Here is an 18,083-nt window from a genome sequence, read left to right as displayed (position 1 = left end):
TAAATGTAAATGTAAATTAGCCTGCAATACCTGCCATGGTAAAAATGCATATACGTTTGCTGTAAATATTTTTAAAAATCAGTTTAAAAAAATCACTTAAAGAAATCTACTTATATAATACTGTACATTTTGCAAGGCATTATGCCTTATAATGCCTTATAATACCTTATAATTTATCAAGGTTCATTGCTAGAATTCAATAAATATCATATTTGTTTTCACTTTATTTTAAAACATTTATTTTTATGTTTGTTATCAGTTATGTGCACTGGCAGATATAAATATGCATACATTTGTAAATTATATGCATACACTGTAAAAGTTGCTTTAACTTAATAATTTTAAGGCAACAGGTTTCCTAATTTTTTTAAGTAACTTCATGCGTAATAAAAAAAAATAAAAAAAATAAGTTAGGCTGTCAACTTGACAATTCCACAGAACTTAATTTCTTTCAGTAAAACGTGAAGTTATTTACTTAATTTTTAGGCAATGGGGTTCCTAACTTTTTTAAGTTAAGTCAACTCATCACCTTTTACAGTGTAGACACAAAATGTAAATTTAGGGGTCTCTACCTATTGTACCTAATGTAGAATCATAAAAAAATATATATAATAATATTTTATTTAGCCTATTCTTTATAGGTCTATGTCTGAAAGTTAGTTGAAGTTGCAAAGAACTTTAGAAAGTTAAAGCTAAACACAATGATCGCTTGGAGTTTGTCTAATGAAGATGAAGAGTAAAGTTCTGTCAGTTTCTCCGATGAGAACAGGCTTCTGGACGGTTCTGGAGGCAGAACGCAGGGGTGTGTGTGTGTGTGTGTCACACTCTCAGCGCTCGTCCGCCTCAAGCACGGCCTGACCTAGATCTCTGACAGTAAACAGATGCCGTAGCGCTGCTGCCATCAGCAGAATACAGCGCTGGGCGGATCACTGTCAGATTAACCCTGAGGAGGAACGAGCATCACTCATCACTGCTGCAGGACAGGAGGACGAGCAGCTCAATGACTGACGGCTGACCCGCAGACGCCACGTGTCACACACAGTATCTGACACGAGCGGAAGGAACGCGCGGTGAAGCATTAAATCAATAAACACAAAGGGCCCTATCATACAGCCGGCGCAATGCAGCGCAAGTGTTTTCTGCTAGTCTCAGCCCGACGCAGTTATCATTTTCCTGTGACAAGTTGTTTAAATAGCAAATGCATTTGCGACCGTATGTGCGCCCATGGGCTGCTGGTCTGAAAACGAGGTGTGTTCAGACGCATTGTTGGTGCGTTGCTATTTTGAGGACACTGAAATAGACTGTGCCATTAACCAACTCAAACCTGGTCTAAAGTCAATGGCGGAGTATTTGTTTGTTATTTAAAGGGCGCATTGGTAATATGCTCCTATAGGCACACACTATATTACACACACAGGGCAGCAGCACACAAACATGACAAATATTACAAATAAAAGGATTACAATGTAAAATATTAATATTGTATACATAAAGATATGGTGAATCCGGCTTGTCCCGTAGATGTTCTGCTTGTGCGTTTTAACCTCGCGCACGACCAGATCCGTTTTCTCTCTGGAGAAGCGTTCAGTTTTTCCACTCGAAAATTCTGCCATGTAAATAGCGAATCCGCCATGGCGCGAGCGCAACTGGCTTTTAAAGGGAATGGGAGATGAGACTCTGGTTGGTTTATTTCACGTTACGCCCAAAACACACCCATTACTCATTAAGAGAATAGGGACAACCCTTTTAGACTATGCGCCAGGTGACCATTTTTCCCGTCGTTAAACTAGCAAAAGTGGATTCGGACTCGCCGTAAGTGCACTTGCGCTGTACGCTTTAGACCATGCGCTTAGATCGTTAAAATAGGGCCCATGATGTCATATTTGAAGTTTAGAACTTTGTGCTAAGTTTGCGTGAAAATCTATTCTGAGGGTAAATAAATAGCCTAGATATGTAAAGGACTGAATTAATGAAAATGAATGGTCTGGAATTATGGTCATTTATTGTAAGAAATATTAATTAATTAATGAATATAAGCATGTTTTAAAATATTGATGTATTATCATAGTTTAATATATATTCATGTAGGCTACCATGATACTCATAAAAGGTTAAAGAATATTATGAGACTGCCATTGTTTATCTCCCAGTTTTTATTATAGATAAAATGTACAGATATGTAAATAAATACATGTAAAAAAAAAAAAAACTATATTATATTATATCAGGCCTATATTATATTATATTATATTATATTATATTATATTATATTATATTATATTATATTATATTATATTATATTATATTATATTAGGCCTATATTAGGCCTATATTATATTATATTATATTATATTATATTATATTATATTATATTATATTATATTATATTATATTATATTATATTATATTATATTAGGCCTATATTATATTAGGCCTATTTTATATTATATTAGGCCTATATTATATTATATTATATTATATTATATTATATTATATTATATTATATTATATTATATTATATTATATTATATTATATTATATTATATTATATTGGAAGCTTGTTTCCGCAGTGGATAAAAAAAAAAAAAAACTTTTTCCCCTCACAATTCAGATTTTTTATTCTCACAATTGCGAATTTATATCCAAAATTGGAATTGTCAAAATTGCACGTTATAAACTCAGAATTGCGAGAGAAAAAAGTCGCAATTTCCATTTTTTTAATTTTTTTATTCTGTGGTAGGAACAAGCTTCCATAAATATAATATCATATAATGATTGTGTAAATATATTGAATAATTGGTGTACAAATATTGTAAAATACTGTAGACAATACATTACAATTGACTGTTATTTTATAAATATATTGATGATTTTGTTTAATGAATGAAACAACATTATTATTTATGCATTGTAGTGTTGATTAATTATATTGTATTTTGCTTTCTATTAATTCTAAGTGTAGGATAGGGGATATAAGTGAATAGGACGGGACAGAAACAGGCACCTGCGCAGCAGAAATCGCCGCGTGTTTTCCGCAGGTGAAGTGTTTGTCCTTGAGTGCGTATTGACAGAAGTTCACATCTCCGTGCATCACATAAGGCGCTTTGTGTATAATCTCTTTGAATGTCAGCTCTTGTCAAAGAGTGAGGGTAACTTTTACAGTGTGCAAGAACATGTGCCTGAAACAAGCCGGCGACTTACAGTCTAGACATGAATCTATATTTATTTAGCTTCTACAGGTGTCATTATTGTTTGATTATGATTTCACTACAGTAAAATGTTTATTATGGTAATAGCACTTTTAGGTATCTTTACTTTTTACACACCTCACAAACACATGGCATGATTGCATTTCAACAAAACAAAACAAGAATACATATATACATATAATTGTTAGGTACAATGTACTTACTGTGTTCTTGTTGTACTGCAAAACACTTGTGCTCCTTTTGAGGTGGGATACTGTGTGAAGGAAGGGTCAACTGTGTCATTATACATTATAGATATTACAGATCATAGTAACGCCTGCCCTGCTGTATTTACGTGCAGGTATTACATTGTAAGTACATGTAAAAACATGTATGAACACAATAAGTGCATTGTATCAAGTAATTATTTAAATGTTAATACACAGTAGTTAATATAAAGACACCTAATATAAAGTTGGTCAAAACAAAACAAACAAAACAAAACACACACAAAAAAACACACAATACAAAACAAAACAATTAAAAAATAAATAAATAATACAAAACAAAACACAACTAAAAAACAAAATACAAGAAAAAAAAAACACAAAACAAAATAAAAAACACAAACATTACAATTATAGCAATCAAACTAATTTCCCCCAAATACTAATTTATGCATGTGTTATTTATGCATTTATTTATTTATTTATTTATTTATTTTTGTAACTCCCATTAATCTCAATGATGAATCTAATTAGATTCTCATAAGTAATTAGTTTTTACTGCACTACAATGTTTAAAATTACAGGCATTTACAATTCTGACGTTTACATCAGGATCATTTAATTTATCAATAATGTTTTGTATAATATTTACAATTTCAATATAATTTTTTTTATTACAAAGTGATTTTATTTTATTTTAGCATTAACAGTAATGAAAATGGGGGAGGATGCTAATTTCAATTAAAATAACGAAACAAAGCAAAAACAGTCTGAATATGTTTAATTTTCAATTTTCATTTAAAATGTCCTATTGACTGAAACCAGTGAAACCAGTACCTAACATGCCCTGTTGCCTCCTGTATGAACTTTTCTCAGTTCACTGTAGCTTTATGGCTTAAATCAGAGATGAAGAAGCTGCCTAGACAAACTACACACAGATCACTGAGCAAAGTAAATTAGACAGAGACGGAGATAATCACTTCAGGATACGGATGCGAGTTTTCAAGAAAACAAACAAGGTGAACAATTAGAGATCCAACATCTCCCCCCATTTATGATCCAGAACGCTCATTTGTTATAGCTATTTGCTGAGTTTTATTCATATAAAACAATGACATCTAACACTTTTTAGATCATTTAAGTAACTTACACATAGTTTTAGAGCATCTTCTATATGAGTGAAACAATGCAGCTGTCCTTTATACAATGGCTTATGTATACAGTGGCCAATAATAGGCTCTAATCGTGAAATAAAAACGAATAAGCTCTAAAATCTAATTAGGGCCATTTATCATATTCATAAAAGGCCCCTAATGCCCCCTGTCATGGTGGAAGGAAGCCAGCGATTTATAAATCTATGACTCATCGTGATTAATCTTTGTGTCCGGGATTAAACGCATTCATGGACACGAGCGAGTGGCCATATGCTGTAACGCTGAACTCGTGTTATTGAGGTACTGAGGAAAAATTGGCACAAAACAACACGCCATGTTTTAGCTCTAATTAACTAATAAGATTATTAACTAGATTTCCGAATGACATTAACCGACAGAGAAATTGCAAGTCGCTTGCCAAGTGAGGAGAATTTGGCGGGAAATCTCTTCAGCTGCGCACAGTCTTTAAGCTACTAGTCTTTTGCTCACAATACATATTTGATATGCGATATCTAACTTTGTTAGATGATGTTTTATCATCGCTTCAACAATATGTGCAAGATATGCTTAATATGAGTCGTTTTTGCTGTATAAACACAGTAAGAGTAGCTATTTTTGAGTCATTCCAGGTCATTATTGTCTACACATGCAAAGGTCATGTAGGGGTCAGTCGACCAACCTTCACACTGGACATGTGGATGTAGGGGAACAGAAAAGGGCAGGTGGGAATGGGGAGGCACTGTTGCCTTCTGGGATTAGCCAATCCGTACCATCTGCTAGCGGCAGCATAATCCCGTCAATGAGAAAATCAATTGTCTAAGTAAATATCAAAGGCATGTAAGCTCATTTTGGCAAGTAACTTAAACATTAGGAGGACTTAAGTTAAAAGACCATGTTAGTGCTGAGCAAGGCACAGGGAGGCTTATTCATTAGGTGCGACTCGCTGCTGAATCGTCAAAAAAGGATCAAGATGCAATTAACAGAGACAACAACTAAAATTAAGACTCACATTTATTTAAAAAAAGTGTTTGATAAATGTGGAGGCGTTTGTCTTTAAACTAGAAATACTAAATCTCTTGTTACATGAAAAAAAAATAGATTTAAATAAAATATAAAATTAAATGTAATTGTTTTTTTTTAAATAATACTCTTTTTTAATATAAATACTATATATGTGTGTGTGTGTGTGTGTGTGTGTGTGTGTGTGTGTGTATATATGAGTGTGTGTGTGTGTGTGTGTGTATATGAGTGAGTATGTGTGTGTGTGTGTGTGTGTGTGTGTGTGTGTGTGTGTGTGTGTGTGTGTGTGTGTGTGTGTGTGTGTGTGTGTGTGTGTATGATTATCATCATTATTAAATAATTAATATTTATTTATTTTGTAATTAGTGGAAAAATGTTTATTTAAAATAATTTTAGACCCTAAAATTCACAATAATAAAAATAAATGTATTTATAAAGAGTTTTCCAGACACTGTTGTTATTGTTAACGAAAACTGAAACTATTGAAAGTTGTTTTAGTTAACTGAAATAAACTTTTTTTTAAATAACATAACAACATAGCATAACATAACATAGTGATTGCATAAATATATTGAAATATCGATGCAAAATATTGTAGAACAAAAGTTAAACTGCAATTAAAAGAGAAAACAAATTAAGATAAATACGTAGGTTTTGTTTTTAAACTAGAATTTAAATATTTAAATTATATAAATGTGTACAATTAGATGTCATTTTCATATATATATATATATGTGTGTGTGTGTGTGTGTGTGTGTGTGTGAGAGAGAGAGAGAGAGAGAATATTTTAACTAATATGTATATAACTAACATTACTAAATATTTAAGACAATTTTAGACCCTAAAATCCACAATAATAAATAAAAAATGAATAGATAGATAGATAGATAGATAGATAGATAGATAGATGCTAAAATAATGTTCCAGACAGTAATATTATTGTTAACTAAAACTTAAAACTATTAAAAATCATTTAATTGAAACAAATCTGGAAAAAAAAAAGTTAGACAAAAAACTTATAATTTAGAAATGTTACCTCTCAGCTAGTTGAAATAAAATAAGTTGAAGTTGAACTAATATACTAAACTTACTAAAACTGAAGTAAATATAAGTTGAAGCTAAAAATAAATAAAAAAGGTAATTGAAAATATTAATAAATACATTAAAAAAAAGAAAAAAAAGGCATTGGTTCCTATAACAACAGCAGTGTGTCGTTTCGGACATCCGCGCCTCAGTGTCCTTCTTCAGCTCCTGTTTAAACCCCATCAGAGTTAATAGGATCTGCTGCCGTGAGGATGGAGAGACGGGATTGGTGTCGTAGTGCCAGGCGATTTCATTAAATGTGTAGCTACTTTACATCAGCCATTTACCTGATGGGGGAGAACGGGGTGATTTAAACCTGTGGGGAAGTTGAGCCACCCTTTGTTTCTTAACAACCATCCAAAAAAAAAAAAAAAAAAAATCGGTCATGTGACCATTTTACTCTATTCTACATTTCAATCTTATATTTTATCATTGAAATGACGTGACATTTAGAAATTTAGACCAAAAACCGTTATGCCACGCTTAAACAGAAGACAAACAGAGGACTAACAAGTCCTCTTGTAGTGTTGGACAGATCAATGGAGACAGTGGACCTCCAGGAGCCGAGTTTGACACCCATGATATAGCATATGAGGTGAAAATGATCAGTTTTGCTTCAACATAATCAGTGGCACAATTTACTTGTGTGGCTCAACTTACCCCTCATTGGGGGTAAGTTGAGCCAAGGGACAACTTTCTTTTGGAAAATGGTGTTTTGAAAAGAGTTCATTTTAGACCCAAAGAGATTATTCCCAGGGATGCACCACATCCTGAAATGTATGCACATATTTTAGTTGGACGCATTGCTGTAAAGACACCTCAAGTGAAAACTGGCTCAACTCACCCCGCTCTCCAAATTTGGGAAGTCAGTAACAAAAATAACCTCGGTGAAATAAATGATGAACTGAGTTTTTAATTTTACATCTGCACTATGACAATATTTTGATATCATACATTTATTCATTTAATACCAACATTTATACAAGTGCAACTTTAGTGTCCAAATACTTTTTGGGGCCATTGTACATTAGGATAAATACATTATTAAGAAAGAAGATCAACTTGCAAATCATTCTTGCAGAAGTCTTTATTAATCAAAATAAAATTTTCTTAAGCAAAAGTCAGTTTACATGATCATAAAAAAAATATTGTGCAAATTCAGAAGCAATATTCCAGTGCACAAATGGATCCCTCTTCAGTTTTATTGGCTCATCGGTGAGCTTACAGCCCGTTATACTCATGCTTACAGTGGCCAACAAACAGAGGCTCCGCCTGAATCCCCCGTCTGCAGGAACACAAACACATTTTTATCATTTAAAACTCAATTTCCTCACTGAAAATCTTAAATAATACACTTTCACCCTGATATATGAAATAATAGTCAGAAATGTTTTAAATGTAACAGTTTATTGAAACATTAGACAACATATTTAAAATAAAATTCTAAATTAAAGTTGCATATGTGTTTTAGTTGAGTATCACATCTGATATGTCAGGCTTTTATGGCTTATATACAGTAACATGGTATAGTTCGAATATGGAGCTCGTGTTCGAGGAGGAAAGAAACGCATTCATTTTATTCAGAGGCACAAACTGAGCAAAAATATGCAATTTGATGCAGTTTCTGATGTTTATATGACCAAAAAGTAAGATGAAATTCAAATAGCTTATAATCAATGAGATTTTTATAACAGTATAATAGACGACTTACATAAAATGCATATAAATATCAGTTGTCACTCTTTATCTCCCAATAATATGTCTTAGTAAGATGATATTTATGATCAAAGCTCTATCGTTTTTATTCTGGAGAGGAAACATAATGCAATTTAAAAGCCTAATGTATCATATTTGACATATATGATATAAAAAATGATGTACGGATAATCAACAAAGTTGCTTCAGTCCAGTCTCGAAATATTATTAACAACATAAAAGTTCAAAGTCAAGATTTGACAGCAAAAAGACGTGTGAACCACAACCTGAAGGTGGAGGTTTGTAGAATTAATCTATAAGGTATTTTACTTGATAAAAAAGCATAAACAATCAGACGACAGAAGGCATGTAGTAGATTATTCAGCAAAGTTTTGATCATGTTGATCATTTGGAGGCATTTGTGTATCATACAGTAGGTTTCATAGGGTTAAAAATATGAAATGAATTTTGTGTGTGTACAGTGTGACTAATAGAGGTTGATAAAGAATCTATTTCAATACCTTAGAAGTTCACAGCGAAACGCTTCCAGGCGAGGGAAGGCCAGATCTGCGTTCAAAGTTTTTTCTTCATCGCTCCACAACCTCTCAGCTGCAGCACAGGCTCTAGGCCTTCACAAACACAATCACAAAGATTGAAAATCGAAGATTTTGCGACAATCATAATAATATCATTAATGATCTTAGAGTCAGTGTATTTTTTCATACCACAGACGTGGGCTCAGATTGGTGGCGTCGACGTATTCACCCCACATGGCGACCTCTCCACCGATCACCAACTTCTTTTGCTCTTCTGTCCCTAAATCATAGGAAAAAAAATGCACAAATTTAATCAAATACACTATAAAAAATAAGGCTCTATGGCATCACTGTGAAAACCTTATTTTGGAACCTAAGTGTATAACCGCTATAACTTTATAGCTTAAGTTTAAAACTCAAAACTTAATCTTAAAAAAATTATAAATAAATGCAAATGATAAATGCTGCATTGGCAACTACCTGAAAATAAGATTAAAAAAAGTGGCTTAAGCACTAAAAATACTAAAAATTTAAGTTAAAAGAAAAGAAAATACATTTATTTTGCTCTTCTGTCTCTAAAACATGGAAGAATATGCACAAATGTAACCAGATACACACTGAAAATACACCAGCACTGCACTACAAACCACAACAAAGCAAACAAAATAGTTCATTATATTAAAAGTTAAAGTTAAATAGTTGGTTTATCATTAATTAGAATAGTTCAGTGTCATTAATTAGAGCTAACTGACTAATTCTGTATACTGGATTTACTAAATGAACTTAACCGCCAGCCCATAAATTAGAATCAACTGTATCTGAACCAGGAAACGGCATCAGGTTCTTAATCGCCCGTTTGCTTTTCGATTTCATATTTAATATTGACCCCCAGCCTAACATGCTGCTCCACACACCGGAGAAATTCTGGGGCTGCACTGCGTAGGACATACGCCAGTCCTGGCCGTAGCTGATGTGGTTGATGTACCAGGGGGCAGAGAGCAGAACCCTGTGCCCGGCCTTGGTCATCTTACTCAGTTCAGCCTGGTAACCTTTACCCTTCCAGATCTCCAGAACCGTGTCCTGTGGAATCTGAGACAGTGTACAGACAGGAAACACTGGGTCACACGCATTGCACTCTTCGCACTTTATCCTCTTTGGATTGATCAATAACCTCTGCTTTATCAAGCTGCATGAATGCAAAACATTTTTTGCCACTAATCCACAGTTCTGACATTCAAAAAATTTATTTTGTGCATACATGCAACGTTTTTGGGCTTTTACCAATTTTTTTAATCTTATTGTGGAGCGAGGATAGGAAATGATGGGGTGAAGAGGTGGAAACGAGATTTAAAAAATGTTGCAAGCTCGACTCAAAATCAAAAAGGCCAAAAAAGCCCCAGAACTCAACGTCTTAAACACTAATCCACAGCTCTGACATACAAAAAAAAAGTAATTTTGTGCATAAACGCAATTTTTTTAAATTGTACACATTTTATTGGCGCAAATTGTGAAGCGAGGACAGGATATGAACCATTAATCCACAGCTCTGACATGAAAAAAATGTTTTTTTTGTGCATAAATGCAAAATTTTGGGGCTTTTACCAATTTTATGGAGCGTACTATGAAGCGAAGACAGGAAATGATGGGGTGAAGAGGTGGAAACGAGATTTTAAAAAATGTTGCAAGCTAGACTTGAACTTAAAAACTCCAAAAAAGCACCAGAGCTCAATGTCTTAAACACTAATCCACAGTTCTGACTTTCTTTCTTTTGTGTGTGTGTGTGTGTATAAATGCACAACTTTTTGGCTTTTTTCACTTTTATGGAGAGTATTGTGAGGCGAGGACAGGAAATGATGGGGTGAAGAGGTGGAAACGAGATTTAAAAAATGTTGCAAGCTAGACTCAAACTCAAAAAGTCCAAAAAAGCACCAGAGCTCACAGTTCTGACAAACAAAAAATACTTTTTGTTTCATTTTGCTTTACATATTCTAGGAGGCTGGTCTTGTGTTACATGTACACAGACATGTTTCACCTCAAAAGTCGACTCTTGGTTGACACCTTCTGGCAAGAAAGTGCTTTGCAACGATTGTAACGACAGGATTTCATGCAGCATTCTGGGCAAGAGGGCAGCGGGGCACATGAGATGTTACATTCTCATGTTTCTCTTAAAATATTTATTTACTAAGTATTTGATGCAATTCCTATTGAAAAGGGGTATAATATCAAAATAGAAAGTCCAGTGTTGTTACTGTTAACTAAACCTACTCTATTAAAAATGTATTTCAAGTTAATTTAAATTAAAGCTGAATCTAAAAATAAAATTATGAATACAAACTATAATAGTGTATAAATACTAATAAAATAACAGATAAAGTCATGCTTATTCTCACACAGAACACACTTTCACACTGGACTGAATTAAAATGTTAGAAAAATGATCACTGCACTGACACAGCACTGCAATCTCTAGCACTTGTTAGTGTTTTGCACGCATGCTCTGACCCCTAAAGGCTAGGGGCCGCACGCTGTAGTAGCGGGCCCAGCTGTGAGTGGGTATCGGCAGGTCGAGGTAGAAAGGAGCCGCCAGGATGACCTTTAACCCTGCTTTAGTCACCCGGCGCATCTCGCACAGGTAACATCCCTGCTTCCAAACCTCCACCACGTACTTCGATCTGGGCTAGAAGAGAAGTGTCTCGATCCAGTTAAACCACACGCCCTGCTTTGTGAGGTTTGAAAGCATCCAGTGTAGAGCAGATTTCTACTCACTCGCTCATGGTAGTCAAACACGTCCTGCCAGACAATGGAGGTTTTGTTGAGAGCGGCAGTCATGTTCATTATACTAAAGAAGAACATAAAGAGAGACATAAAGACACATAGAAAAACCATAGACACTGCGTTCACGAATGCTCTATTTCTTATGTTTATGCAGTAAATCTGTAAAATAAACAGTTTGTTCATAATTTGATCACAAGAAAATTAATATATTAAACATTAAAACAGAATTGAATCAATGCAGAGTCACAAGTGTGCTTATATCAGTTTTTTTTTAAATGGTTTCAAACACGGCTTAACACATATTAGAAATATTAATTTTAGAATCTGGGATTAAACTTGTTAAAATTAAACTTGAAATATTCATTAAATTATTTAATGTTTTAAATATATATTTATAATTATTTATTAAAGGATCAGTTGAAGGAAAAGCAGACAACAAGTGATGCTGTTATTCTAAAACGAGAAAAATATTAATAATAAAGAATAAGTAGCTGCATCCTGGTATATGTACACTACTTTTCAAAAGTTAATACTTATATTCAGCAAGGATGCATTAAATTGATCAAAAGTGACAGTAAACATTTATAATGTTACAAAATATTTCTATTTTAAATAAATGTTGCTCTTATTAACTTTAATGTTAATGTATTTATCAAATAATTCTGGGGGGGAAATGCATTATGGTTTCCAGCACAACTGTTTTCAACAGCAAATCATCAAATTAGAAAGATTTCTGAAGGATCATTTGACACAGAAGACTGGAGTAATGATGCTGAAAATCTTAGCATATATTAAAATTGAGAACAGTAATTTAAAATTGTAATAATATTTCACAATATTACTGTTTTTACTGTATTTTTGGTGCGCATGAGAGACAAAAAACATCTTACCGACCGCAAACTTTGACCGATAGTGTGTGTAGTTTTTGAAATTTGAAACACTCTCACTATTCTACTCACCTCTCCATATAGAATGATTCCAGTTTGGTAAAATCCTTCCCAAAGCCCATCTTTGCCATAAACTTTCGCACATTGGGATTGGACTGCCTGTTTGAGAGAATAACTTTGTTAAAATCTTCACATAAAAAGATCCCACCACCTTTTTGCTAATGCAGGCACCCAAAACATGTCAAAAGAGCTTACCAGCAGGCAAAACTGACCTCATCCCCTCCTAAGTGAACATATGAGTCAGGAAAGACATATTTCACCTCTTTCAAGAGGCGTTCCATGAACTTATAAGTGGTGTCTACCGTTGGATCGACGGGTCCAAATGAACCAGAGGGTACATCTCCCCTGTAACAAGGTGTCAAGAGGTCTGGCTGTCCTGATAATAAAGGACAAGCATTGTTATTCGTTGTAGGGTTTTCAAATGATACCAGTTGGTGTTTTACAAAAAAGAAAGTTGACTGAACCAGCATTTCTGCAGTACCGGTAATACAAAAACCGGGCATATTAGGTACCCAGTGATAGGTTCTATTTACAGCATGTTGTTACAAGCGTTGAGCATTGTAGCCAATGAAAATCATATCTGTTGAGCGCATGAAAGCAATGGCCTATCAGAGGTGCTAGTCAGTAAGTCAGTCAGAATCTGCTTAAACTCGCTCTTCTCTTGGTTTCTGTTTATTATCCATTCACAATCTGAATGCAAGTTTAGTTTTTCATGTTGCTCAGTACGCTGCAAAGTTTAATGATTGACAACCGTATTTAAATTTGGAACTGAATCAGAAACTGCGATGACTGACTGTGATGCGGTTTTTACTCTGGTACCGAAATTAGTACCAGATATTGGTGCCGAATACTGAAATTTTGGTATTGTGACAACCCTAATTCTTTAAAATTATCATTTATAATATTTGTTTTCTTATTCTTCTAGGGGATGTGTGCAGTGTTGGCCTTAACGCATTACAAGTAACGCGAGTTGTGTAATCAGATTACTTTTTTCAAGTAACTAGTAAAGTAACGCATTACTTTTAAATTTACAACAAAATATCTGAGTTACTTTTTCAAATAAGTAACACAAGTTACTTTGTTTTCCCATGTATTGATTGACAGCTCTCCTGTCCCAGTGTTGAGAGAAATCAGGTGTAAGTGCCGAGTAAACATGATGTTATTGTAGGTCTAGACTAAATGCGAGCAGGATTTACTCATCTCACTTGCACAAAAACAGATTCAGTATTCCTCAAAACTATCAAAACAGCTGGAAACTCTGAATATTCCGCAAACCTGCAATAATGAAATATGCTACATAACACAAATAACCTACTTTATGTATTTAATCTCACTTTATTAACCAATGTCTTTGTTGCTTACCCTTGATGATACAATATCGACTATACGAACATCACATTTGTGTTTAATTTCTTCTCCTTCATCTTATTCTTCTGTAATCCAGAGAGGCAGTGTGTGTGTGTGTGTGTGTGTGTGTGTGTGTGTGTGTGTGTGTGTGTGTGTGTGTGTGTGTGTGTGTGTGTGTGTGTGTGTGTGTACCTTTCCCCCACGACTGAGTGTGTCCAGGCGAGTCAAACTCAGGTACGACTCTAATGCCTCTCATTCTCGCATGTTCAATCACTCTCATCACATCTGACTGCGTGTAGATATGAGTGAACGGATGAAAAGCTCCCTAGAAGAAAATGATATGCCAGTGTTGTTATTGGCAACTAAAACTCTTTTTAAAAATCACTTGTTAATTAAAATAAAGCTAAAATAAAATAAAGTTCGATGAAAATTAAACAAAAATTACAGCCCCTTTACCTTATTACTGAGGTCAGGAAAGGTGCGGCTCTGATACGGAAAAGAAGGATCATCCACGATGTGCCAGTGAAAGACGTTGAGTTTACTGTAAGCCATAGCATCCTAAGGAAAATTAACATTTAATTGATTTATTTCACAATACTTAAAACATTTATTCAGCAAGGAATTAAATTGATCAGAAGCAACAGCAAAGACATTTATTATGTTACAAAAGTTTATTTTTAAATAAATGCTGTCTTTTCATCATTATTATAATAATAAAAAAAATTATTGAGCAGCAAATCATCATATTAGACTGATTTCTGGTGGATCATGTGACACTGAAGACTGGAGTAATGATGCTGAAAATTCAGCTTTGATCACAGGATTAAATTACATTTTAAAATATATTAAAATAGAAACACTTATTTGAAATTGTAATACTATTTTATATTATTACTGTATTTTTGATCAAATAAATCATGCCCCCTTTGAGAGCATAAGAGACTTCTTTCAAATACATTTTAAAAAATCTTACCGACCCCAAACCTTTGAATGCTAGTGTATAATAGTACAAAAATATTTTAAATATTTTTAAATACAGTAATACATACATACCAGGGTCTTCAAAATAGCATGGAGGGGTAAATAATGCCTTGAAGTGTCCAGTAAAAGTCCTCTAAATGCAAAACGTGGGAAGTCTACAATCTCTGTCTTGTTGACGAAATACTGCATGGAAAAGTCGATTAAAAGAACATATTTAACATGCTAATATGCCGCGACAATCACATGACTAAATACGTCACACAAAACTTACAGAGCCATAATCATCCTGGTACACAAGCTGACTGAAGGACTCCAGACCTGATTTTCAGGTTTCATAAGTTGAAAAAGACAAATAGTTAGTGCTGTCAAGCAAAGAATTATGCACAAATGGAAAAAACAATAAGCATAAAATGCAAGATGAGTCACACCTCTCAGAGAACCCCATACAGTCACTGATCTCAGAACAGCCTGGCCATCAGAAACACTCAGGTCATCTGCAACAACAAAACGTGTTAAGAATCTCATTGGAATGTCTTAGCGTATCACATATGCTTTATAATATGGCACAAACATATTATTTTTTTAATCTGGACAGTGTAATTACACCTTCTAATATAGCAGACTTTCTCACAAATGATCAAAGTAAATAAAAGATCAAATGATCAGGAAACACTCACAGCTCTCATCTGAATCTCCATCAGGGTAACCGTCACATCCTCTGCTTTTGACACTCACCGACACCACAAAGGGTTTTGACTCAAACCAGTAACGAAGCCCGTTTTCTGCTCAAATAAGCATCAACATATCAACACACATGATTTAGTATTGCAAAATTGTTTCATTTGACTATGAAGAGCTATTTAGACGCACACAAGCTGCCTGAACTCAGTCAAAAAGTGTTACTTTAAAGGGGTGGTATAATGACCTTTTCACAAGATGTAAAATACAGTAAGTCTCTGAAGTCCCCAGAGTGTGTATGTGAAGTTTTAGCTCAAAATACCCCACAGATATTTTTATATAGCATGTTAAAATTGTCGCTTTTTGAGGATGAGCAAAAACGCATCGTTTTTGTGTCTGTCCCTTTAAATGCAAATAAGCTGCTGCTCCCAGCACAGGGGGCGGGGCTACAACAACTTGTGTCCTGAAAATTAAAAAAACTTTTAGCCTTTTATGTTCAAACCAGAGTCAGACAAAGATGGAGAGACTAAAGAAGAAGTGACAACATGTAGACAACCTTTCTGATGAATTTATTTAACGTATGTGTAGTTATCTTCTAGTCATTGATTAGCATATTCTGTCATGATAATCTATAAATCCGTTCTGGGGACGGGGTTTGTTGTAGTCCTTAAAAAGCTATTTCTTTAAAAGCAAATAATCTCCCTTTGCTTTAAACTTTGAGCGTTGTGACTTTGCAGATGTTGTTTATGCTCAAACAGCAACATTACACACTAACTAAAGTTAAAAAAGTGAAATCATAATCAACCACCCCTTTAAACAGACCGCAGAACAGGAAAAACATGTTTGTGCACATATAGCTACACATAAAATTTCCTTTTAAAACATGTAAAATAATTTGTATGGCATACAATTTACATAAAATGAAAGCATTAAAAAATTAAATGACCAACACTGATGATACTGCTATACGGAAGTACATTAGTTTCATTCATTTTCAGGTATAAACCAACCTGGTCCTTTTGTAAAGGCAGGGAATATGATGGAGAAGTATCTTTTGAAAGCAGCATCCAGGACGGAGCATCCAGTCTGAGCTGCCGAGTCCTTTCCGTAAGTGAAGGAGAAGAGCTGCGGACTCAGACTGTATCTGTCCGGGGACTGATGGATCTGTTGCGGCAGCGGCCAGACTCCGCACACCGGCTCCACTGTGCGACTCACCACCACCAGCAAGAGCCAGACCCGCAGACCAGGAGAGTGCGTGCCGGGGTGAGCCATGCTCATGCTGCTGTCGCTTCAGTCGTGTTTCAGTGTCCGACTGCAGGTGTGTGTCGCTCTACACGAGAAATGCGCTGAAACTGTCAAAAAAACGAGTCATGTGACAGATGGATAGTGTTTTTGTTCAGGTGACTTGAGCTGAGCTGCGGCGATTCTCATTGGCTCAGCTCGAGTCACATGGTCTATTTCCGGGATAATACATAATATAAAGCATAAAAAGGAATAGAGGAAACAAGAAAAGAAAGAAAACAACAACAGAGAGAGGTTACATATCTATGTTGTTGAATAAGCATAAATATATACTTTTTTATATGAAAATGTTAAAGCGGGGATGACAAAAAAGAAGATAACAGAACGATTATAAAGGATTACCAACAGAAACTGAATTGCGAAAAATATTGAGAAAGAATTGTGAATAATTTTTCGTTGGATTATTCGTTGATCTCTTCGTTTTTAGTTTACTCTGCACTGTTATTTCAATGTATGCTATTGGTAGGCTATTTTTGTAAACATTTTAATATTGCTTGTTTCTCCATAATGTAGCCTACTATTGTTATTTTACTTATTTTGCACAATATCTCATTATATATTATATTATGCTATATTATATTATAATATAATATGCTAAATAATAGGCTATTATGCTATATTATAGTATTTTTTGTTTACTCTGCACTGTTAGCCTATTTTATTTTATGCTATTGGTATTTTTGTTATTTTTTATATTACTTATTTCTCCATATGCACTATTGATATTTTGCACATATTGATATATGCGCAATATCTCATTATATTAGCCTATATATTATAGGCTATTATATTATATATTCTTAGTTTACTCTGCACTGTTATTTTATTTTATGCTATTGGTATTTTGGTTATTTTTTTATATATTACTTGTTTCTCCATATGCACTAATTACCTATTTTGCGCAATATCTCATTATATATTTGCCTCTATATTATATTATATTATATTATATTATATTATATTATATTATATTATATTATATTATATTATATTATTGGCACAATATTTTTATTACATTTTCCCTGTCACCGATTTTGTTGTTTGTGCTGATATTCTGGTAAGTTGTAACCAGATACATAAATACAACATAAATAATCAAGTAGGCATATTTTGAAATTGAGAACAAAATTTGAGAGTCGTGATAAAGCCT

The 18,083-nt window shown here is 34.0% G+C and overlaps 1 protein-coding gene across 1 annotated transcript; it reads right to left on the bottom strand.

The window, feature by feature from the left end:
- Positions 1-7,741: 7,741 nt before the first annotated feature.
- hexa (hexosaminidase A (alpha polypeptide)) lies at positions 7,742-17,047 on the bottom strand. The gene is made up of 14 exons (XM_082160470.1): positions 16,642-17,047; positions 15,631-15,735; positions 15,382-15,447; positions 15,225-15,271; positions 15,026-15,136; positions 14,429-14,530; positions 14,165-14,297; positions 12,821-13,001; positions 12,638-12,724; positions 11,670-11,742; positions 9,818-9,992; positions 9,093-9,183; positions 8,889-8,996; positions 7,742-7,957 (listed from the first exon to the last, which is right to left on the bottom strand). The coding sequence occupies exons 1-14, from the start codon at positions 16,907-16,909 to the stop codon at positions 7,894-7,896; spliced, it is 1,611 nt and encodes a 536-aa protein (XP_082016596.1). The 5' UTR covers positions 16,910-17,047; the 3' UTR covers positions 7,742-7,893.
- Between the last annotated feature and the right edge of the window lie 1,036 nt (positions 17,048-18,083).

This window comes from Leuciscus leuciscus, assembly GCF_965113295.1.
Source record: "Leuciscus leuciscus genome assembly, chromosome: 25".
Taxonomy (NCBI): Eukaryota; Metazoa; Chordata; class Actinopteri; order Cypriniformes; family Leuciscidae; genus Leuciscus; species Leuciscus leuciscus.
The sequence above is the reverse complement of the archived record's forward strand: the minus strand, read 5'-3'. Positions and strand labels throughout refer to the sequence as shown.